Source organism: Passer domesticus, chromosome 2 (genome assembly GCF_036417665.1).
Source record: "Passer domesticus isolate bPasDom1 chromosome 2, bPasDom1.hap1, whole genome shotgun sequence".
NCBI lineage: Eukaryota > Metazoa > Chordata > Aves > Passeriformes > Passeridae > Passer > Passer domesticus.
Genome location: NC_087475.1, coordinates 14844125 through 14867210, shown reverse-complemented (window position 1 = coordinate 14867210; position 23086 = coordinate 14844125). Strand labels below are relative to the sequence as shown.

At 41.6% G+C, this 23086-nt stretch overlaps 2 protein-coding genes and 1 long non-coding RNA gene across 42 annotated transcripts in view; 2 read left to right on the top strand and 1 right to left on the bottom strand.

Moving 5' to 3' along the window:
- PHEX (phosphate regulating endopeptidase X-linked) overlaps nucleotides 1-6517 on the top strand; it is a 113289-nt gene extending 106772 nt beyond the window's left edge. For all 5 annotated transcript variants that reach the window (XM_064407461.1, XM_064407463.1, XM_064407465.1 and 2 more), the window contains exon 22: nucleotides 1401-6517. In XM_064407461.1, the coding sequence (XP_064263531.1) occupies nucleotides 1401-1503 (103 nt within the window). In that variant the 3' untranslated portion in view covers nucleotides 1504-6517. The remainder of the gene's footprint in view (nucleotides 1-1400) is intronic.
- The window catches only part of LOC135293390 (collagen alpha-1(I) chain-like), a 406941-nt gene that overhangs the window by 98261 nt on the left and 285594 nt on the right, over nucleotides 1-23086 (bottom strand). For 3 of the 36 annotated variants that reach the window (XR_010355490.1, XR_010355512.1, XR_010355520.1), the window contains one exon: nucleotides 7620-8704. The exons of the other annotated variants lie outside the window; for them this stretch is intronic. The gene's annotated coding sequence lies outside the window, so the exon portion shown is untranslated. Of the gene's footprint in view, nucleotides 1-7619; nucleotides 8705-23086 lie in introns of those variants that run through there. 36 annotated transcript variants of the gene reach the window in all.
- Nucleotides 9863-22602, top strand: LOC135293393 (uncharacterized). The gene is made up of 3 exons (XR_010355525.1): nucleotides 9863-10096; nucleotides 18824-18971; nucleotides 22434-22602. It is a non-coding gene; the product is annotated as an uncharacterized LOC135293393 (long non-coding RNA).

The following is a 23086-nucleotide window of genomic DNA, read 5'->3' as shown; positions in this document are numbered from 1 at the left end:
TAGAAAAGTGGCATGCATGCACACATGAAGATTTTTTTCACTGGATAAATTCCGTGTTTACTTGTTTTTAATTGGCAGATTTTCAGTATTAGCATGTGCATTTGCTATTTTTGAATGCCAATTTCAGATTGAAATCCCTGGCATGGCAGGAAGGACACCCACCAAATCAGCAGCAGCTCTTCATGACCAGCTCTTGCTGTTCCAGTCCCTGAATATGTATCTGTAATTTTTTTAAAGTAAAGCTACATATCTTATTAGAAACCTAACCTAATTTGGTAATCTTCACTACAAAACTGACCTTTAGGCATTTTTTTGCCAGATGACTGTAAATTTTCTTACTCACAGAAAGTCTAATCAATGTAATAAGAATATTTTCTACCACGCTGAGCTGCACTGAGAAGCTGATTGTCTAAAATGTAGAAAAATGCCTCCTTGCTGCATAACAGATGCAAGGTGTACAATTACTATCACAGGAGACGTTTTTTTATGCTTTTAACTCAGAAAACTCTTTAATACCATTGCAAGTTTCAGATTAGTAAATCCCAAGATTGTTAAAAGCATAGGAAAAACCAGCAAACAACACAATTGCAATCTAGCAAAGGTAAAATAGTAGTTTCTGACTGCATCAAATGATGCAGACATGAAAGCAGGAGCCAAGGATGACTGCATGCAAAGACCAAGCTCGCCTCCTGTGCCTAAAGGTGCCAGTCTGGAATGCAGACACATTGTCCAGCTTCTGTCAGGCAGGGATGTGCTGCCCTTTCAGTATCACACCACCTGTGGTAGAAGCAAGAGAGCTTGGGAGCTGCTCAGGGCAGAAAGCTCAGAAAATGTATTTCCAAGATATCAGAGGAGTTGAAATGCTCACAGGTGCAAGGCTGAGCTGCCCAACAAGAGCCTGCAGAGTCCCAGGGACCCAGTGTGTGTGGGTGGATGGGCAGAGCAGGCTGTTAGGAGAATCTGGAGCCTCGTGAAACCAGTGCCAGCACAACCCCACTGCCAGCACAACCCCAGTGTGTGCTGACATCCTCCTGCCTGCTTCACTGCAGCTGTCTGGCAGGGCTGGGAGAAGAATTCCACCGTGCACAGCTACTGCTGATCTCCCACCTATGCTGCCAAGGGTTACATTGGAAAATTCTTCTAAAGGACACAGTATCACAAAATGGGTTTGGTTTTCCTCAAGTTTCTAGCAAAGCAAGATGTTTCTCAAAGCATGAAACCATATTTGCTTCATATTAACTTTAACTGGGAGCCCTTCTCCTGAACCTTTTGGTTTTATTTGTGGAAAAAATTATATGAAAGCCTGAAAATTCAGCCTGAAGTGAAAACACTGAAACACTTGCAGAGCTGTCGTGTTTGACAAAAGGCAACCTGCATGTCAATCACTTTTCTCTTTGCAGAGTAATCGGAGCCATGAGCAACTTTGAGGAGTTCCGTAAGGCGTTCAATTGCGCGGCGAACACGACGATGAACCGCGGGGCAGAGTCCTGCCGGCTCTGGTAGCTGTCCCTTCTGCTCCTCTCTGGGAGACACTGCAATGTGAACTGCTCCAGCCCACTGCCAGAGTTTCAGAGTGATGGTCTGAAATATGGAGAGGTGTTACTTCAAGTGCTGATGGTCTGCATGGATCTGGTCGTTCCTTATTTAGAGCCTAGAAACTTTCCAAGTAGAAGAGCTTTTCTTTAAGTATAATAATAAAAAGTAACTCCTTTTAACTATAAAACTACTCCAGCTCATCTGCAGTTGCACTGCTGTTGATGGATAACTGCCATTATCAATTCTAGTTCCTGATTTATAGTTGAGCAAAACGTAAATGCTAAAATCCAGTTTTAATCTATTGCTCTGCAGGGGTTCTATGCAGAATGCTCCCACAGTAAAATTTATTCTTTCTGGATGAAGAAATTCAAGAGACCTGCTATAAAGCCAGCTCTGATCTGCTGCGTGATACTGCATTTTCATAACTTAAGCTGTCACAGCCCAGCATGCCATAAATGATGTTGCATGATGTAAAGACACAAGACTTTATATAAGTTCAGTTTAATATGTCAGATTAGTGCCTCTGGTTTTGGAACAGTTTCAAGCTGAGAAAGTACCTCATGGTATTCATCTGTAGGACTAAAACATAAAGGATACTTGTCAGATCATGGCTTCTTCTAATTTTAGAACAGCTTATGATAAAAATCAATGTATGGTGAAAATCAGAGGCACTCAGAGGGGATTCCCAGCACCACGATACTCATAAATATTGCAGGATTTATTCTGGTTTACTGTGTAGGCAGTTTTTTCCCAGGGGATGGTTTTTACCTTGTGCTGAATATAGCTTCATCTACATTTATTTTTTTAAGACAGAAATACTATACCAGTTTTAAATGATGGATTTTATTGTTTCTGGGTCTTACATGGAATTTTAAGTAGTGTGTGTTTGCCCTCATGTTCTGGATGGGTCAGGATGACTTGTGATTTTCAGGTAAGAGTATGTGACAGAAAAACAGAGTACCAGTATCATTTGACTTCTCTTGATAAAAAGAGCAATTGAGGAGTAGAGGACTTAAAAATATAGTAAAAATACAGACCAGTTGAGTTTTCAATTTGATTTTTATTAAGAATATTAATGAAAAGATATTTTATTACCGCAGAAAAGCTTTAACACATAACTATTACTGGGGGGGGAGGGTTGAGATGGGTGGTGAGGGAGAATGCACACACGGCTCTTTTTTCTAATAAGAAAGGTGCCTATATGAGTGATATCTTTTTATGCCTTGTGCATTATTTCATTTTTACATGGTGGAATTATTTCAAAAGGAGTTTCTTTAGACCGATTTAATTACTGCAAATCCATATGGGTCTCTGTGTATATACATATATACAAAATATAATTTTTATATGCTTTTATTTTATTTTATCAGCATAGAAATGTTAGTAAGAGAAACTTTTTTTTTTTTACAAGGATTGGTCAAATACTGTTGGATAAGGACTTAGTTGGATGGTCCAAATGGTGATGGTCAATGGCTCAGAATTCCAAGGGACATCAGTGACAAGTGGTGCCCCTCAGGGGTTCATACTGGAACCAGTACCATTTAATGTCTTCATTAATGACATAGATAAAGGGATGAAGTGCACCCTCAGCAAGTTTGCAGATGACACCAAGCTGAGTGGAGTGGTTGCCACACCTGAAGGATGGGATGGCATCCAGTGGGACTTGGACAATGAGAATTGGCCCTTGGGAATCTCATGAGGTCTAGCAGGACCAAGTGCAAGGGGCTGCACCCAGCTCTGGGCAACTCCTTGTATCAACAGCCTGGGGATGAACAGATCAAGAGCAGCCCTGCCCAGCAGGACTTGGGGGTGCTGGTGGGTGAGAGGCTGGACATGACCCAGCAACAGGCATTTGCAGCCCAAAACCAACAGTGTCCTGGGCTGCACCCAAAGCACTGAGGGCAGCAGGTCAAGGGAAGGGAGAGGAAGCCAGCAAGATGATCAGAGGGATGGAGCACCCCTCCTGTGAGGAAAGGTTGTGAGAATTGGGATTGTCAGCCTGGAGAAGGGAAGGCTTCAGTGTGACCTAAATTTCAGCCTTTGGTACATGAAGGGAGTCTACAAGAAAGATAAAGGGACTTTTCACAAGGGCGTGCAGTGACAGGACAAGGGGGAATGGCTGTAAACTGAGAGTAGTTTTGGATGTGATGCTGGGAGGAAGCTCTTTACTGTGAGGGTGCTGAGGCACTGGAACAGACTGCTTGGAGAACTTGTGGGTGCCTCATCCCTGGAAAAGTTCAAGGCTGTGTTGGATGGGGCTCTGAGCAACCTGATGGAAGTGCAAGGAGGTGACATTGCCCATGGCAGGGGTCTGGCATTAGATGATCTTTAAGGCCTCTTACAACCCAAATCATTCTATGAATCTATGATTGTCCAACAGTCATGGTGGAGGAAGGTTTACTGAAGCTAACTAACTGAAACAAATCGGGTTATTTTCCTGTGTGTCTTTAGAAAGAAGGGGGTCATAATGGAAGCATAATTTATGGAAAAGGATAGGATCTCAGACTATCTTCCAGAGTGAAGGAAGCAGACATTCCTGTCCTTAAGGCTATGTTGCCACTTTTTAGAAACAAAATATTGTGATTTGGGACAAGAACATTCTTTTATCTTTTTTTTTCCTGAAAAAGCCAAAATTTTCTTAAGAGGAAAGCATTTTCCCTTCCTTCATTCCAGCTCAGTTCCTGAGTTCCATAGATTAAAGTTTATCATTTGAATTGCCACTACTAAATCTTTTCCTGGAGGTATTTTTCCCATAAATAATGGTGGCAGTATTTTCATAGAGCTTTTCCTCAAACAAGAAGGTATGGGTCTTTAGCAAAGGGATACTGTTTGCTGCATAATGGGAAAGTTCCTTAGGAAACTGAGTATGTACTGACTTCATTTCAGTGCTCATACAAGCACTGACATGACTTGATGTTGGCTGCTTTGGATCAACAGCACAAAGTTCAGGGTTGATGTCCTGGACCAATTAAAGGTAGTACCAATATGGTTGTTGTCCTCAGAAAAATCAGGACATCAACTCAGGCACTTATCTGAATTTTATAAATTACTGGAATATGAAAAGACAGTTTCACAACAGTCAACTTTGTGCTTTCTAGTTTTATCTCTCAAATCAGAGATGCATTTGCAAGAATTCCTCTCTCATGGTGATTTTCCAGTGGGACAGATTCTGTCATTTTGTGATTTATGAAGTTGTTTTTCTGTACTGGAGTGGATTTTTTTTCTAAAATGTCTGATGTTTCTTGCCTTAAAAATCACTCTTCCTGCTCCTTGTTAGGCTCAGGTCTTTCATGTTTAATACCAGGGATTTCTGCACGGTAGTGTGTGTATTCCCAATGGCACAGGAGCCACTGCAAACTCTTTCATCCTTGCTAGGCCATCTCCTGCAGCAGGCAGGGGACAGGTCTGGGCTGGGGGATGGTGGGAAGCTGGGTGTTTTGGGGCAATGCACTAGGAGAGAGGAAGGGAGGGCATGACCTGATTTTGTACCCTGATTTTGGCAGCTGAGAGGGTACCCACACAGTGCCAGGGGGAAGCCAGAACTCCTTGCTGCTGACTGGTACATTCATCAGTAGTATCCTAAGTCAGGAAATTCTTGCTGTTGACTCAGGTTCTCAGTGTCTGGGGTTTAGGTCTTGCCTGTGTCCACACAAGGATCCTGGCCTGCCTCCCCTGCTGCTTTTTACCTCAAACCAAAGAGCTGATCATACAATTTACAGCTTACTTTGGATAAGCTGCTTAGGGACCATTTGGAAAGCAAAGCAAAAGGTAATTAAACAAGTTCTTAAAACTTTTGTCATCAGACAGCCAAGACATTAGTTTTGGTTTGTGAGGGCTCTGCCCATTATTTCTGTTTTATCAGACCACCTGGCTGTGCTTTGTTTTTGTATCGTGCCTCCTGGGTCTGTGCCAGCACTGCCTTCCTGCATTGCTCTCAGGCTCACTTATTACATCTATGCAAAAAATCCTTCACCATATATATCCTTTTCCCAGAGCTTTAAAATTGTTATTCTGCTTAATTGTCAGTAATATTTGGAAATGTTTCTTCCTGTTGGCTCAGTAATCTACTTCTTCTTCAGTGACCAGGGGGGGAAAGTCACCTATGAATGAAACCTTTTTTTACCTTTGTAAATCTGAGGAGATATTTTTCTACTGTGTAGACATAAAGAAACAACATCTACTCCTGTCCTCCCATGTTCCCTTCTTCAGGTCATAGAAATATGGAAACCTGTTCTCTTCTAGTTAATCTAGTCTAGATTTTTTTGGGGTTTGGTTTTGTTTTGTTTTGTTTTGTTTAAGCCTGAAATGCTAAAACACCAGTTTATACCCTGTGAATATTTCTGCTGCTCCTATTGTGGAAGACTTAGTCCTCAGAAAAGGCAGCTGCGCTATTCACCTGTATAAACTGCTTAGGTACATAAATGATGTCCAAGCTGGGTCTGGAAAGGACCAGAAAACTCAGCTGAATTATAAAACTATGCCTCATGCCCTGTGCAGCTGGACTTCATTATTCTTTAGGTGGGAACACTATCATGTCACTAATTTGTTGAATAATTTATAAAATAATCAGGTAGGTCTGCATATAACTTTTCATTGAGTATTATTCAACTACAGACTTAGAAGTATATCTCATAACAATGTTATATGTATATAAATATACACATGTATCTGTCAGTGAAATGTTAAAAGCCTGACAACTCAGGAGGCAGAACTATAGTGATTTAAAATGTCTTTTAAGTCTTTTTAATCTGATTTTTATTTACTGCTCAGTCTATTGTACATTTGAATTTTTCTGCTTGCATAGTACATTGATTGACTGTTTTAAAGACAATTGTGTCAGCAAATAAAGCGAAAGTGATGAAGAACTTTCCTAATCTTGCAGTATGGTAAAACCTGCTTGGCTTGGCACTGTCCAACTCTACAATATTGCTTCTATAATATATAGTCTTAATGAGATGTAATAAAGAGCATAATGATGTGGCCCCAGGTTCTCAAGACTAGTTTTACTTCTTGACAGGCTAAGAAGGACCTCCTCTCTCTGTCAGAGAATTGTGTCGGCATTGTTAGCCATAGTTTAGGGTCCACTTGCCCTCATTACCCTGGTGGAGGTGATTAAAATTAACATCTGATGAGCTGTTGTTGGTGAGGGCTGGATGCTGTAAAATCTGCAGAAGGGCAGAGCTGTCTCAACCAAAAGCCACTGGAGCACAAGACGGAGTGAGAAAAGATCCACCTGCCTATCAGCCTCCCTCTGTCCTCCTGCCCAAATCCATGCCTCTCTCATCCAACTCTTTGCTTTCTAGGTGCTTTAAAGCATTTTCCAGTGGAGTTTTTGATGGGATAGTTCTTGTGCCTGGGTTTGAACTCCAGCTCAGCACACACTGCACTTCATGAGCTTGACCGAGATTTGTCCAGGGCTGTTTGGGCACAGAGACTGTGCTGGGGCCTTGTCATCACCAGCTGGACTTCTCTGGGCTGAGAGCTCCATTTCCTGGCTCTGCCCTGGCCAAGTTTCCTGACAATAAGAAGTGGTGCTGGCCCTTCAAGGTACTGCCACTTCAAGGCAGCACCATGCCTTGATGCCTGTGAGCATCAAGGAGCAATTTCTGCTGCTGAGGACAATGGGTGATGTGGGTCTTGCTGCAAGTTTTGGATGGTGCTCTGTGGTGATGCAGCCCCTTGCAGGACACTCTTCACACAGCTCTTGGCTTTGGGGCGGCAGGGTGTCTTCCAAAATCTGCATCAGTTCTCTCTCCTGCTTTAGAGTGCAGCCTTACAACAGTTCTAAGGGCAAAAACAAAGGTTTCTGTGCAGGAAGATGAACTAACAAAGCAAAGGTTGGGGTCAGAGCGTGAAACCAGCCTGAGCACAAGGGAAATGTTAGGCTTAATTCTCATGGGTTATCAGCACCTTGGAAAGAGGTTTTAACAATGTCTATAGAACACCCTGAGGAATTCAGGGTTTAACTGCTGCAGAGAGAGCCTGCTTCACTAATCAGACAATTTAATCCCATTTACAGTGTAATATATATTAATAAAAAAAGAAAAGAAATTAAAGATACCCGAGGGATTCTTCAGCACAGCATTATATTTTATTAAATATAACATCAAAGTTGGAAGTTACTGAGAATCAAGATAATGTGTTACACTAAATTGTGATCAAAGAAAGAGATATAATGATATAATTTTAATAATCCATAAGCAACCAAAGCTGGAACACTTTAAGTATGAGGTTAAACACATAGACAGCTGCATATATTAACTGTGGTTGTGAACTGAGATGCACATTATAATACATGTCTCTAAAAATTTTATCACATCCATATCTACTGTCCAAACTGGTAAACAAAGCTCAGGGAAAGGCTTCAAAAGGGCTCTTAAACTTATTCTGCCACTAAGTTTATTTAACATACCAGTGCTGCTGTGAGCAATGACCAGTTAGGTTGTTTTATATGGATGATGCATAGTCCTTTTCTGAAATGTGAGTAGCAGACATTTAAGTGTAGAAATCTGAAAAAATATGATGTCACATCCTCTTGACACTAAGACAGTATTTGGGTAGAACCAGGAAAAAATAAAAATTACATTCTCAAATACAACAGTTAGGGAAACACAAACGTCAGTTTATGCCATGATAGGCAATGAGAAATAAAAGCTATTGGAGGATATAAAGTTGCCAGACTGGGTCAGAGGAATGGTTTATAACTTGATAGATTATTTTTGCTGGGAGAAAAACCTGACAGCAGGAGACTTGTCTGCCTTTGCATCTTCCTGGGGCACATGTGTGTCAGAGCTCTGTCCTTTGGAGGGGGTCACAGTGCTGTGTCTTCTGAGAGTTCACCCCAGTCAGCCCTGGGGCTTGAGGGGCCATTTGCTTTCTCTTGGGTGTCCAGAGCACCCAAAAAGGCTGTAGTTCTGCCACTGATTTCTAGTTTTATATGTATTTTTTGTTCTTTTCACCAAGGAACACATCATATGAATCAGCCACTCTCCATATCATGGCACTTGAAATGAAGAAAGAGGTGATTTTGTAGGTCTGTGTTGCAAAACAATGCAGTGCTGCTGCATCTCAAAAACATCTGTGTGTTTTGTGGAGTGGGGCTGCTCTTCACCAGACAACACACGTGTTTTCATGTCATTCTGCTAGAGTGGGCCTTGGGTGGTTTGCACTGGAGAGAAGAGAGCAAAATAGGGAGTGATGTCTGAATAGCATGACAAAGAGAAATTAGAAAGTCTTTAGTGTTGTAAAGCAGTAAAAGATTGCATTAGTACAAAAGCATTAGTACAATTACTGCTATAAATGATTTTATATATATATATATATATAGGCACAGTGTGGGAAGTCTGTAAGTCTGTGCTATGTGAGTGCATATAAAAATGTCAGAAATATGAATTATTTTTCAAAAAATTGAGTCTCAGGGTAAAACTCTGACCTCAGTGAGTTCATTGAGTGATTAATGTCTGTGGGGCCAACATTTTATTCCATCTGGATAATAGCACATAAAGTTTACTGATTTAAAACTATTTGGAACACACATTTTCTTCCAAACAGAAAAAAAATTCTAGCCTCTGGTATTTTCACAATCTGCCCTGTCCTCAGTCATTTGCATAGGACTTAATCTATTTGCTCTTGTTTAGCAGATACTCCATTTTCATATTTTTAAACATTTCAAGAGTGACTTTATCACTGTTTCAGAATTGCAAAGTAACTTTTTTTCAACTTGCCCTTTCCAGATATGGTTCTATTAATCATTAAAATAAACTTGCTATGTTCTATCAAACTAAGTGTAGGCTTATTTATGATACTGAGATCATAAATATTTTTGTCTCCATAAATATTTTTTTATCTCTCCTAAATGTCTTGGTCTCCATGATGAGGCAGAAAAGTTTTGTGTTACTGGAGTGACAGAGGAAGCTGTTGGTGCCCATGGCAAGGCCAATGCTGTCGGGCTGCAGGGTGGCTGGGGGAGAGATGGGTGGTTCACCACGGCCACATAAAGCTGCTCAGCAAGAAAAACTCTGTGCTCGTCTGTGTAACTTGCATTAAAATGGTACTGTCTGAAAAACAAAAAAATCTGTTGTCCTGACCAAGAAATTAAAGTACTTTTCTTGGACAAATCAAAAAGGTGGGAAGACCTGAGCCATCATGCTGACTGAGGCAGTAAAAGCACTTGCACTTGCTTGTGCAAACTCCAGCAATGTTACAGCCCTGCAGAGCTGCCTCTGCCTGCAGCTGTGTCTTTCCCTTTGTTTGGAGATGACTCAAATTGCTGGATGGGCTGAGCAAGGAACAAAACTCACCACTACAGGGAGTGCAGCACAGAGGGAGGGTTTGTGGGAAACAGGGCACCCCCCTGTTGCCCAGAGAGGAATCATGGAATCCTGATTCTATGGTGCTTAACCTGCACTGCCAAGTGCACCACTGAGCCATGTGTAAATGGTACACATCTTTTAAACACCTCCAGTGATGGTGACCCAACCCCTTCTCTGGGGACTCACCAGTAGCTCCATCACCAGTTCTCCCTGTAGCAGTGGGCACAATGCACCTTCTCACAGTGCAGGTATGGCCCCACACAGTCAAACCTCCTGCCTCCTTAGGGAAGCCTACCTGTGAAAAACCTGATGGAATGGGGAGGAGGAAGGGACGTGGCCCAGAGAGGTGTGTTCAAGCACTGGGCACACCTTGGTTTGCAAAAGCACTGATGGGGTGGCAGGACTGGTGTGCCACCTCCCCAGCTGCCAGGGATGATGCATTCATGCAGGGCTCCTGCCAGGGCTGATGCACTCCCCTCCCTCCCGTGCATGGGTGCAAATGTCTGTGTGTGCTGTGTGTACGCACAGTGAGTTAATGGGTGAGGTGTGCTCTGTGCACCAGCCTCTCCTTATTCCTGCACCCTCCTACAGCCAGGCAAATCACCACCAAGCAGGAGTGGGAAGCAAGCAGGGTGCCCCCTTCCCAAGTCACCCCAGATGAGCTAATTCCCTGAAGGCAGAGCTTGTAGCAGCAGCATGCAGCAGCACAGCCCCAGACAGTGGAAAGATGTCAGGTCATTTTAGAGACAAGACGGGGACATTTCTGCTCCTAGCCTGGGTTGAAGTAAAATGTCATGGTCTGACTTCAGCTTAATAATTATTTTAGCTTTTCAGTGTATGATAGAAGGGCAAAATATGGAACCTTCCTTTAGTGAACAATTTCATTCTTTCAGCTGAGTTTTCCTTTGTTCTGCCTCAGTTCAGTGACAGCCGGCAGCTCAAACCTGCTTGCACGAACAACATGTGTTGAGGCAATCACTGTGGCTGTATTCAGCATGCTTATTCAGCTTTCTTTTAATAAATCCAGTAATAGACTTTCAGAGGCAATGAAGGGAAAAGAATAATTTGGAAACAAAGCTGTTGAAAATAATACAATGCAGTAGAGAAGAAAGTGATTTTGGAGGTCTTTGCAGCTGTTTTATTTCTTTAGAGGATTATAATCAACCTGATTACACAGGGAAGCAAAGGGATTTTAAAACCAGTATGGTGATATTCAGTAGAGAAAACAAAGGGGTGTTTTCCCTGTCTTGTATCACTCACTTTTGTTTTCTCCCTTTCATGTGACTTTACGAGCAAAAACCACACATTAACTCATTTTAATTAAAAAAACTATCCATGTTAAGGTTTTCCTAGAGAAGCAATTTCAGTCTTTGTCCACTAGATCATTTAATCAAAGATATCCTAAATGTTTTCAAGATTGCTGTGGCTGCACCAATCTGACTGCCATCAGTATAATGGCTTTCCCAGTGGATTGGAAAAAAAAAATGTAATTGGACATGAGTCCATCCTTTCAAGTGGGATTAGCTGCTCTGCTGCAGTCTTCCCCTAAATTTCAGGGTCTGGTGTTCTTTTTTTGCTCCTTCTGTACTTACTGCTGCAAAGCAGTGCCATCTTTAGAGCTGAGCTGTACAGGCACAGCCAGGGGAAGGAGTGTGGAGTGGCACTCCTGCAAAAGGCCTCCTTTCTGTGTCTCTGGGAGCAATTGGTGTCTGGCTAGAACTGAGGGTGACCCTACACCACAAAAGAGAACTGTATGTGTGTATTTGCCACTTGTCACTCCCAAAAGCCTTTGGGTAGATTTTTCCCAACTTCCTCCTACCTACAGCCCCTCCCCAGTGCTGTGCATATCAGGGCCCTTGGGAAAAGCACTGGTGACATTTTCCCTGCCCCAGAGGCACATTCTGCACATCCCAGCTGGAGGGCTGAGGCTTGGCTGCTCCCTGGCCTTGCCCTGGCTCCCCCAGCAGCACAGCCCACGCACACAGCACTTCCCCAGGCCAAGGCCAGCCCCTCACCAAGGTGCAGCACTGAGTGGCTTCCCCATGGTCACCAGAGGACCAAAGAGCCTTCAGGCACCCCTGTGAGCAAACAACCACAGAAACCTTGAAAGACGTGGGACTTCTTGGGCAGCCTTGCTCTCTGCCTCCTTTCAAAGGTGAAAGAGTACTTGGTGCCTTCTGTGCAGAGCCCAGGGCTGTCCCTGTGCACACCATTTTTGTTCTGTTACACGTTACATGGAGAAATTTAGGTCAAAATTTAGCTTTGTCTTTTCTGTCAATAATAATATTTCCCTAACAAGTTTTTGCAACCCTCCCCCAGTGTCAAAACTTTTCAGAGCCCAACTTTTAGTTGACTGGTGTTTACAAAGTTATTCAAGTGTTTATGTTGCCAAAATCACAGGAATGCTTAATTTGGGTGGGGGAAGACCTCCATCAGCACAGAGACCGCAGGCACACTGTTCCTTTTCCCAGTCCTGTGCCACATCCAGGTCACCAGCAGCAGATGTGGCAGCACCTAAGTCCTGACCAGCTTCCAGGACAAAGGAGTGCCCAAGGGATGCTTTAGCTGCAGAGAGATGACTTCACACGTGAAGATATCACTTTCCATAGTGGGTGATGTGGCTTTGGTGCCTGCTGTGGAAAACTTTCATTTTAAGGCATTTCCAGATCAGTTTGTTGTGCTCGTGTTATATTAGCTGACAGCTCAGGAAACAAAGACAGATCAGGCAGAATTGAAGGTGACAGGTCCTTCTCTTGGGGTGATTGAGTGAAATGTCCTTGGTGTCAAGAGGACAGTGGGGGGAAAGAATGAACAAAACCACTGAAAGTTTCCTCATCAAAGTTAAATTTCCCAGGATTTCAAAGGACACATGAAGAATGCCTAAGACTTGCTTGGTTCTGCTGGTGCAGAGGGTAGATATCCCCTATAAATACAATTATTTAGAAGGAACATTTACTCCCCAAAAGAGCTGGCTTTGGTGTATGTGAATATAGAAATAATTTTCAGATAATTCTTGCAGGAATTCACTAACTGTAATTATGTAGTGCAGGAACTAGAAAAGCCCAGCTCCCTGTGTCCAGACAACATGTATGAAGTAAGATTTAAGTGTGATAAAACAGAGATGTGAAACTGTGATAGAGCTCTTGAATGTTTAAATGCAAGAGGGCAGAAGCCAAAACACCACATGAAATGAGAAAAAGAAAGGTGATTCTCAAGCTGATGTGGGAAGAGGCTTCAAGAGCTAGAAAAACATGTGATGTAAGAAATCAAGAATATAATAGTCACATTATCCCAGAGGAGCACTTCACAGGAGCAATGAACAGCAGTGCAAGAGGGGATGTATAAATGCACAGCTTCAAAGCAATGACCATGTGCCATTTAGAGCTGAAACACAGCTGAAGACCTGTTGGCTCAGGTCCCTGCCATGGAAAAAGAAATGTGCCTGAAGGCAGGGACTAAAGGAGGAGCCTGGCTGGCTCTGGGCATTATTACACCAAGCAGCAGATGTGTGACTAGGTGTGTGCTTTGTTTTGTGGAAAATGAGGTGAAACTGGAATACTTTCCTTATGCATCATGGCAAAAAGTTCAAAAGAAAAAGGGATAAAACATTTACCATCAAAGAGAAGAGGAGACAGTTTTGGCAAAACAGCTGATATGAACTCCACTCTTAGCTCTACAGTGACAACCTCAGTCTGGAAAGTTACTTGAAAAAAACCCAAGAGTCCAATCCTCCTTTGATAGTCACTGTTTTCTCTTTCTGCTATTTTGATACCTGATATACTTAATGGGAAAATGTCAAAAATTTCTCATGGCAAAGACAGCGACTGTGTTGAATCCTCTATGAGTAACAGTTGGTTCACAAGAAATATGAAAATTAATACCTGGCAGCAAACTAAAATCTTCAAAGAAAAGTTGAAAACACATTCATCTTCTAGGGTTTTGATATTTGCATGTTGAAAATACTGTTGTCTTTCATTGTGAAGACTAAGAGGACACTCCTACTGTTTTCCAAAATTTTGTTTGCACGAAGATTCTCCTGGGAAGTCCTGAGAGAGAAAGGATTTGAAGGACACAGTGCTTTGTCCCTCAAGCATGTACCGCGGATTTGTTTTTTTTTTTTTTGGAGCTGCCTTACATCTTTCCAAACAATGATGTTTCATACTTGACAGAAGTGGTAGCAGTCCCAATCATCTGCATTCAATTCTGGGCAGCTTAATTAATTAAGTGCTTATCTTAATGTGCCATGGGAAAAAACCCCAAAAGTTTTCTTAGTGAAAATAGATATAATGTGCTGACAGAATGTTAAAATACAATTGGTAATTAGTGTGCATTGACAGTTAAAATATAGAGCAAGAGTCAGAGTTTGGGAAAGGATTTGGGCTGCACAGTAACAGAAGAGAACAATTATTTTTCTTTCTCTGATGTCTCTTCTAAGATGAATTTTCTATGAGCTGTTTTCTTTGAGGATTTGAAATCTTCCATGGAGGGTTGGCATCTGGAAATTGTCCCTTCCCATCTGGTTGCTGCTCACAAGTCTTGAAAGATTTAGATGCATTTGGCTATTTCCCTTGTGTGAATGGCTCCAGTGAGTTCTTCCTCAGAGTTTTTCTTACTACCAATGGAATGAATTTATCTAATTTACTGTAATATAAGAAAACAGAGAGATACCAGAAAAGCAGCTGGAGTTTAAATTAGCAAGGGGGGTGAAGGACAAGAAGAAGGGCTTCCATAACAGAGTTGGAAAAGGAGAACTAAAGAAATTGTGAGCCTGCTGCTGAGAAGAGCTAGAGACTGAGGGACAAAGGACATGGAAAAGGTGGAGGAGGTCAGTGCCTTTTTGCCTCTTTTGCTGTGCAAGGCTGCCTGCAGGCTCTCCTGCTCGTAGCCTGGTTGCAGTCTCCTCTGTGGCAATACCCAGGGGAGAGGAAGACAGTGAGGGGGCACTCAAGCAAGCTGGGCACATGGAAGCCAGATGGTCCAGATGGGATGTCTCCAGGAGCACAGAGGAGTGGGCCAACATCACCACGTGGATGCTCTATAGCAGCTTTGCTGGGCAGGACAGAGCTTATGGAGTGAGTCCTCCTGGAGGTCCTGTCCTGGTGCCTGGATGTCAAATGGTGGTGGAAGCAGTAGCATGGAGTTACCAGCAGCATGTTGTGTCTGATGAAACTGATTGCCTTCCATGACGAGACAGATGACTCACAGTGAGGAGAGAGTGGTGGGTGCTGTATATTTTGGCTTTAGCAAAGCCTTTGGTGAGGTTGCCCATAGTATCTTGATAGCCAGATTGGTGAGATATGTTTGGCTAAGTGTACAATAAGCAATAAGGTGAATGGATAATTGCCTGGATTATGTGTCTTAAAGGATTTTAATCAATAGTATAATGTGTACCTAGTTGGTGGTCACTGTGATAGTCTTCAGGGATTCATATTTGGGACAGGACTGTTTGATGTCTTTAAATTACCTGGAGGATATAACAGTGTGCACTACTCAGAAAATCCACAGCTGATACCAAGTTGTGTAGAGGGAGACCTTGCTGGACTGGAGCAATGTATTGACTGGACCCTCATGAAGCTCAGAAAAGGGAAATGTAAAATCCTGCACCTGGGAAAGTAGAGTGCCTACAACCATCTGGGCCAGGGACTAAGTGATTAGCAGGCAACCTTGCAAAAAGGGAGCTATCAATTTGGTGCTACAAGTTGAATACGGTGAGCAGTGCATCCCTGTGGCAAAGGCACCCAATCACATCCTGCACAGTTTTGGCAAAACCATACCCAGGGGGTCCAAGGAAATGACTATTCCCATGTATTTGGCATTTATGAGGCTGTGCTGAAAAGTCTGCATTGACTTTTGGGCTCCCCATTACAAGAAAGTTATGGACCTTCTGGGGCAAGTTCAGCTCCAATCCCCAAGATATTCATGGGGCTGGAGAACATGATATAAAGGAAAGACCATGGGAATTGTTTTTTTCAGCAGAATATAAGGCAAAGGAGAGAGTTTATTGATGTCCACAACTATCAAACTCTGCTCATAGGGGTGCAGTGAAAAGAGGCAACAGACAGAAATAAGGGTAAGAAAAATTATAATAAAAAAGAGTAGGAAAAAAAATCTTCAGTGTGAGGAAGGTCAATGACACAAATGCCAGTGGAAACTATGGAGTCTCCATCCCAGGAAACACTCAAACTCAACAGGACACAACCTGCTCTGGCTGCCCTACTTTTAGTCGAAGTGGACTGGAGACTGCCAGAGTTCTCCTCAAACCTGGAATACTCTGCAATTCTCTGGCATTGTTAATCCTATAAGAGCAACACTGTGTGAAACTAGAAGATGGTGGATGAGGGACCACGATAAAAGCAACTCTTTGGTTAGCCAGTCCAGGCATGGGGATGTTGAGAACATTTGAGGTGCAAGGGTAGACAGAAGAGCACTTTGGGATGTGTTTGATGTGGTGAGCCAGCCATGGGGAAGGAACTGGTGTAGGAGCCAAACATGATGACTGTGAAGCTGTTAAGAGCCTGATGGAAAATCCTGACTCGTTGCATGGTAAAAGCTGTTCATGTCAAATTACAAGTGAGAAATGTGAGAGAGATCAGCATTTCATGGCTGATAACTGTTTCCAAAGTGAGCCAGACTAGAGTGCCACATCCAATGCTCCAGAGCTCTGAAAGCAGCTCAGCCTGAGACCTCAGCAATACCTTTGAGAAAGGGCAGGTGACTCTTTCAGCTGTTCTCCTGTACAAATAGCTCCTAAAAAAACCACAAAGGGAAAAATCTTAAAAGATGGCTTATTTAGTGAAGTGATCTTTAGAGCTGTCACTTGAATAACAATGATTTTTAAACTGACTGAACAAATAGTTTGTGTGACTATTCTTTGTGAACTGACTGTAGTCAGTGGCTTGCTCACTATATCTCTAGCTCAGATGTTTGCCAGTATGACACCCAGCCTGTTCTTAGTGCCCCAAATGTATGGTCTGATCCTCTTCTTCGGCAAGAGGCTCTAACTAGTACTGCATTTCTCCAAAAATGCATTTTCTTCAACTACAGAATAAAATAATTAATTCTGAGAATAAGTTTTAATTATAAAAAGTAATATTTCAACATATAATTAGTTATTGTCTAGAGAATGGCAGGAATCATCATGTCACAGGCTAGTTTTTCCTAATTGTAACTTGCAAAATTCTTTTTTGAGAGAGGTTGCTAATGCACTCTGGCCATTACCACATACCTAATAATTGCAAAGGACATAACTACCTGAATTCAGGACTTTTATTAGTGAAATTGGAATTCTCAGAATTCTGAAAGGGCCGTGTCAAATGGAATCCTAGAATGGTCCTCCACAAACCCATTTTTATCAGCAAGCTCACAATACTGTTTCTGTCTCTGCTGACATATATTGATTCTAAGTTTTCACGACAGAGATAATGGCTTTGCTAATGGCACAGTAAGCATCACAATTTACATCAGCTATAAATCATCAAGTATCTCAAGAGCATATAATCTACCATGAATGAGCAGAGTCATAAATTGTGTCCCTGTTACATTTGTGTCAGTCCAGCCAACCTATATCACTTATCTCTCCCCAGCCTACACATTTCAAAGTGCTACAGGCGAGGGGAAAAAAAAGAAAGACAACAGATAACTCTAGAAATTGATTTTCAGACATGTAACAACACATCTAAGAAAGGTCAGCAACTAAACTCCTTCTTGGGGTTGTTGGCAAAATAAAGTAAAATTGACACAAACTAAAAAGAAAAGGATGACAGCAAATTCATCTATCTTATCTTCCCCCTGGCTTTCAAGTATACCTGTGGCCTCATCATTTCGGAGGAAAGACATGGACCCCAGAGAGCACCACACACATGGACAGTGCATTAAACTGGACTTTTTGTCCTTCATCAGGAGCAGGTGGCTTTGCCTTCAGAAGTTGTGTGGCACTTTCCCAGCCTGCTGTGGAATAGCTCTTCATGGGCAGCCAAGGAGTTAATTTAAATGCTGTTCTCTCTGCTCCCTGCCAGGAAGATGAGCCTTCCTGGCCAGGGCAGAGGGCAGAGTGACCTGCTGCTGCAGGGGACACAAATGCAGTCTCAATTTTACATAACTGCTTTAAAAAATTTAAGCTGTCATGCTTCAAGACACAAGGACTTGACTGAATGGAGGGAGCAACCCTTGGCCAGTTTTCCACTAATCTCTGTCCTGACTGCTGTGCATTTTATCCATGTCTGACATTGACAAATGCAGTGATTGTAAAAGCCTTCAGTAAAAGGAAAAGATTGAGGTAGGCAAGCAAATTAACACAAAGTTTAGCCTCGAGCTGTTCTCTGCTAAATGTTTTCCTGGCATTCTTTCTGCTGGGGCTGTGCTGCTTTGAGACTCAGGACTGTCTCTGTGATGTGCTCTGCCATGTGGGCTTTTAAATAAGCTGATATTTGGTCAGACACTGGTTTTCTCTCCCATGAGCACCAGTAGTTGTGAATACTTGCCAGGGTTTCTCTTCAGACTTTCAAAATTTGTGCCTGAATTTGTCTTACATAGACTGTATCATGTTAAAGAAATCACATTGGGCTCTTGGATAGCTCAGCTTGGGGGAAAACAGATTGGTCTGGAGGATGGTTTATCAGGTTTGAAAAAATGAATTGCTCTCTTTTTGAGGGTTTATACAGGGGCTTGGTGGAATTAGCACTGCAATTGTACTGATCATGGAGTCATAGATTGGTTTGGGTTGGAAAGGACCTTAAAGATCCCTCAGCCCCACACTGATCCCCGGCCCAGGGAGCCACCCTCTGGGTCAGGCTGCCCAGAGCCTCTCCAGCCTGGCCTCAGCCAGAGCAGAACCAAGCCTGACTGCATGAGGTGCAAAAACACCTGACATGAATAAAGTAAAGTGAGTCTACAGAACAGGCAGCTGCAGCCCTGCCTCTCAGCAGAGCTTGAACGGCAGGGCAGAGTATGTTAAAATGTTTTGGTATCTCTCTTAGGCCAGGAAAACCCAACAGATCACCCCACCCATGCTGCAGAAAAACTTTCAGCTGATTGTGGAGCTGAAATTCTAGTCAGCAGGCTCTACAATGCCTGCAGCTAACTCTAACCTTGACACGAACTGAACGAAGATATTTTGCAGAAAAGGTAATCACAAATAAGTGTTCTATCTCTTGATCTTTGCAAGTACCTCATTTTATTTAGAAGTATTGCTTTTGAAAGTTGGAGCTGTTAGAATAGATTGTGACTATGAAAAATTTGCAAATAACATCACTGACAAATTAAATTGTTGAACAGTGAAACAATTGCTATTTTTTTTGCAATGTCCTTTACTGACATTCAGCAAAGCCATGAGAGTCCCAGGTTATCCTGACTTCCCCAAAGTCATTATAAGATCCTTTTCTATTCTGAGCAGAAATGCACAAGCCAACATATGGAATTGTCTTATTTTATGTAATGCATATAATTAAGCAAAAATTAAATTCTGAAGACAAAAGTAAGCACAAAATCTATAAATTCCCTTCCCATTGGACCTGTGTAGTCATTTTTTTGATGCTGAAGACATTTCGTAGAAGTTTTTTCTGTTTTTTTTATTTTTTTTTCTGGTTGGTTTTTTTTTTTTTTTTTACTTAATCTGTGCCCATATGAAGCCTGCTGTCAAGCACAGGATTCCTGGAAATAACAATTACTAGCTAAAATGCCTTCACATTCCCAAAAATTTCATGTTGGAGTTTTCTGCCCTGCTGTGTATGTTCCATTTTAGAGTAATAACTAATTTTCTTTGTAGGTGAATAATATATGAGATTTAATATTTGAATAGCCCCTCACACTGTAAAATAAAGCACATTTTGAAATGTTTTACTCTTAAATAATATTATAAATAGTATGTGTTTCATTAGAAAGTGTCTCAAGAACCTTCCTAATCTTCTTCCTAAGGAGCATTCAGTCAAATTCAGTTATTCTGGGGCTGGAATATGAGAACTACTGTGACAAATTTATGATGCAGTGTGCTTGCTGTGGAATGGGAGCATCCTGGCTCCATAGAAAGCCACAGACAATTAAATATAACTGGTTTCTTCATAAAATGTTTTTCATCTATGAAACACTGTACAGAAGTTTCCCCTTTCTTCTATGAGCATTTGAAAAGGATTAAAATTCTTATTTTATTTTTCTCCAGCAAGATTGTTTTAGGTAGTGGCTGTATTTCAACAAAAAAATTTCATAAAGAAAATTAAAAAAAGGTTTTTTAACAGTTGCCACCTATTTTTGTTTCATCTTCAAAGTCAAATATTTTGCTTTGGGCCTTTACCCAAAGACTGCTATGATAAATAATTGATGTTATACTATTTGTAAAATGTTATTTTTATGTTCTTTCTCTTTCAACAAATCCTGCCCTTTTCTAATATGAAGAACTCTCTATGGTTGGTATCTAAAAGTATTTTTCAGCACAAGAAAAATTATCTTCACTTTCCTTTACTCATTTGTTCTTGACTAAACTTTATGGGTGCATTTCAGCAGAAAATAAATTAATACTATGGCTGGGGCTCCCTTGTTATCACTGCACAGAGCTGTGGGTGGGAGGAGGGGAGAAGGGAAAGGCATGATTGCCTCTCTGTAAACAGAGCATTCTCTGCACTTCACCAATCCTGCACAGATGTCTGTCAATGGCAGAGCTGCTGCTCCAGAAATTACTTAAACAGCTGCATTCCAGGCACAGAGGAGACAATTAACAAATGGATTGGGGTTGCAGAAACATTTCATTTGGTGACAGATGTTTGGATACATACTTTTTATTTATGGAATAAATGCTCTTAATCTGATTTCCTTCTATTATTTGCCAGAAGAACATAAGTAATTATCTTCTAGGTGAATATGTTTATATCACAATCTAGGAGTCAATCATTTATTATTTTACTAGGAGAAAATAGATGCCTTTAAAGTACTGATTGACTAACCACAGCCCTACTCCCTGGGCAAAGGACAGGGACAATATTTGATGAGGGAATATATAAAACCTGAAACAGAGGGGCTACTTTCCAAGAAGAGGACAGACTTCTCAGGGAGAGCTTTTCTAGGAGAGTGTTGGCCCACCCTTTACAGATGTCCCTTATAGGGATGTATACTCAAATTTTCAAATTTCCAAACACAAAGTAAATTTCCTTCTGGAAATTCACTGATAAATGAACAAGTCCTAGATTTTTATATAAACACTTTTGCCTAGAAAATAATTATTTATGTAATAATAAACTGCTGGATAAACTGGGAGAACATGAGACAAATTCAATATCCAGGATTATGCAGTCAGATTAGGTTACATACTTGTAACATCCTTAATAATCCCCTGGATAACTTTCAGATTTTGGTAAGGAGTGCCACCATGTCCTGTTTAAATCAGGTTGCTTAGAAATACCATGGATAAGGCTTTACCTTGCTTGGTAGTTCCTTCTCATGTCACTGACTGAAACAAACCTGGAGGTCTCCTAAAGGGACTAGGATTGTACTACTTTTTTTTTTTTCCAGCTATTTCAAAAATGTTTGAAAAAATTTCCCTTTTTGTCCCTGCTTTGCTCAATGTGTGGCTGTTCCAGATCAGCTGGCATTAACAGGGGGCTGGGGTGAAGGAGACAAGGCAAGGGGAACTGGAAAGACATTTCAGGGAGTGTGGGGAGTGAGGCAAGTGCAGTGGGAAGGAACTGGCTGCTGTGATTTAAAGCATGTGGTTCGTGTTAGCATGGAGCAAAGTACATGCAGGGAGCTAATGGAGCTGGTGTAGTCTCTCAGAGGAGACAATTTAGGTATGCTGGATATCTTAACTACCTTTTTAAAAGCCTGGAATAATTTGGTTCTAATTTCCGAGCAGGGACTTGCAGCCCACACAGCAGTAAGTCTTGATAATTATTAATTATATGTTTTCCTTCTGTTCTCTATGACCTTGTTTGTAAAAGCTGTGTGGTAAAGCTAGAATATTAAGAGGTTTGTGGGCTCTGGCATGCCACCTAGCTGGAAAAGAGGAAAATATTTAAAGAACAAATGGATAACAGAAAGTGTAACCTTGAACTTGCGCCCTTTGGGAAGGCACTGAAATGCAGAGTGCACTCATCCAGCACCTGGCCACTGAAGGAGTGGGGAGATAATTTCCTGGTTTAGCTACAATTAAACTTCACACACACTCCCTTCTTTCAGTCTGATCTAAAATGGCATCAGGCAGCAAAGGCAGAGAGCAAACCACCCATGGAGGAAATCCCAGCTGGAAAACCTGCCTTGGCTTTATCCCAGCAGAGATCCAGACTGCACGGCTTTGGCTCAAGCACTGAGGTGCAGCACAAAAGGAGCCACTCAAGTGTCATGGAGAACACAAATTAAATCTGAACAGGAGAAACTTTGCTATGAAATTTTTGTTTCTACTTCATTACCTTATAGGAAGCTGCACTACCCTCCTGCTTCAAGATCACTGTGTTCCTTTCCAAATCTGGATATTAGTTTAAAAATCCAGCCTTCTGTAAATGTGAACACTTATGTTGTTTTTTATGTTGTACCTACTTAAAGAAATGCTGCCCTCTGATCTTTCTTGAGTTGTCTGACTCTCCTCAAAATATTTTTTCCCATTAGAAATAATGAAGCAACCTGACTTGCAACAGGAGAACAATGTTTTGGAAACCATGAAAGCAGCCTGTTTGCCACAGTTACAAAGAAAAAGTATAATTGGACCTGGATTTCAAGATGTTGAGGAGATACATATTGATTTTGACTCTTCTGAAAAATAAATTGGCCTTTAATCCTTTACACACAGAAGAAATTATTTCCTTACTAGTTCTCTCATGGTTTTCTCCAGAGGTTTGGAACTTAATGTCATTCTCTGCATGGCAGTTTGTGCAGTGAGTGAATTACTGCAGTGTTGTTGGGAAGAGGCCCTAAGAATTTCAGACACTATAAAACCAGAGCCCACCCACACTTTACTTTTAACATTATCACACAACACAAGCACACAATATCTCAAATTAAGTTACAAATCTCAAACCTTTTATCTCCTGCCCTTTTGACTAACAATGTAATGTATTTCTCAGCTCTTTAAATTGCAGAAAGTGGTCTCACTAGAGTAGCAAACTTCTGTGATAAAGATTTATGCGCAATTATGACTAGTAAGAGAGGAAAAGAAAGGCAGTTTTATGAAAGCATAGATGTCTGCTGCAAAAGGTAGATTGAGCTGGGAAAGTTAGGGCAGTAATAGAACACCCTTTCTTGCCTGAATAATGTTTTAAAAC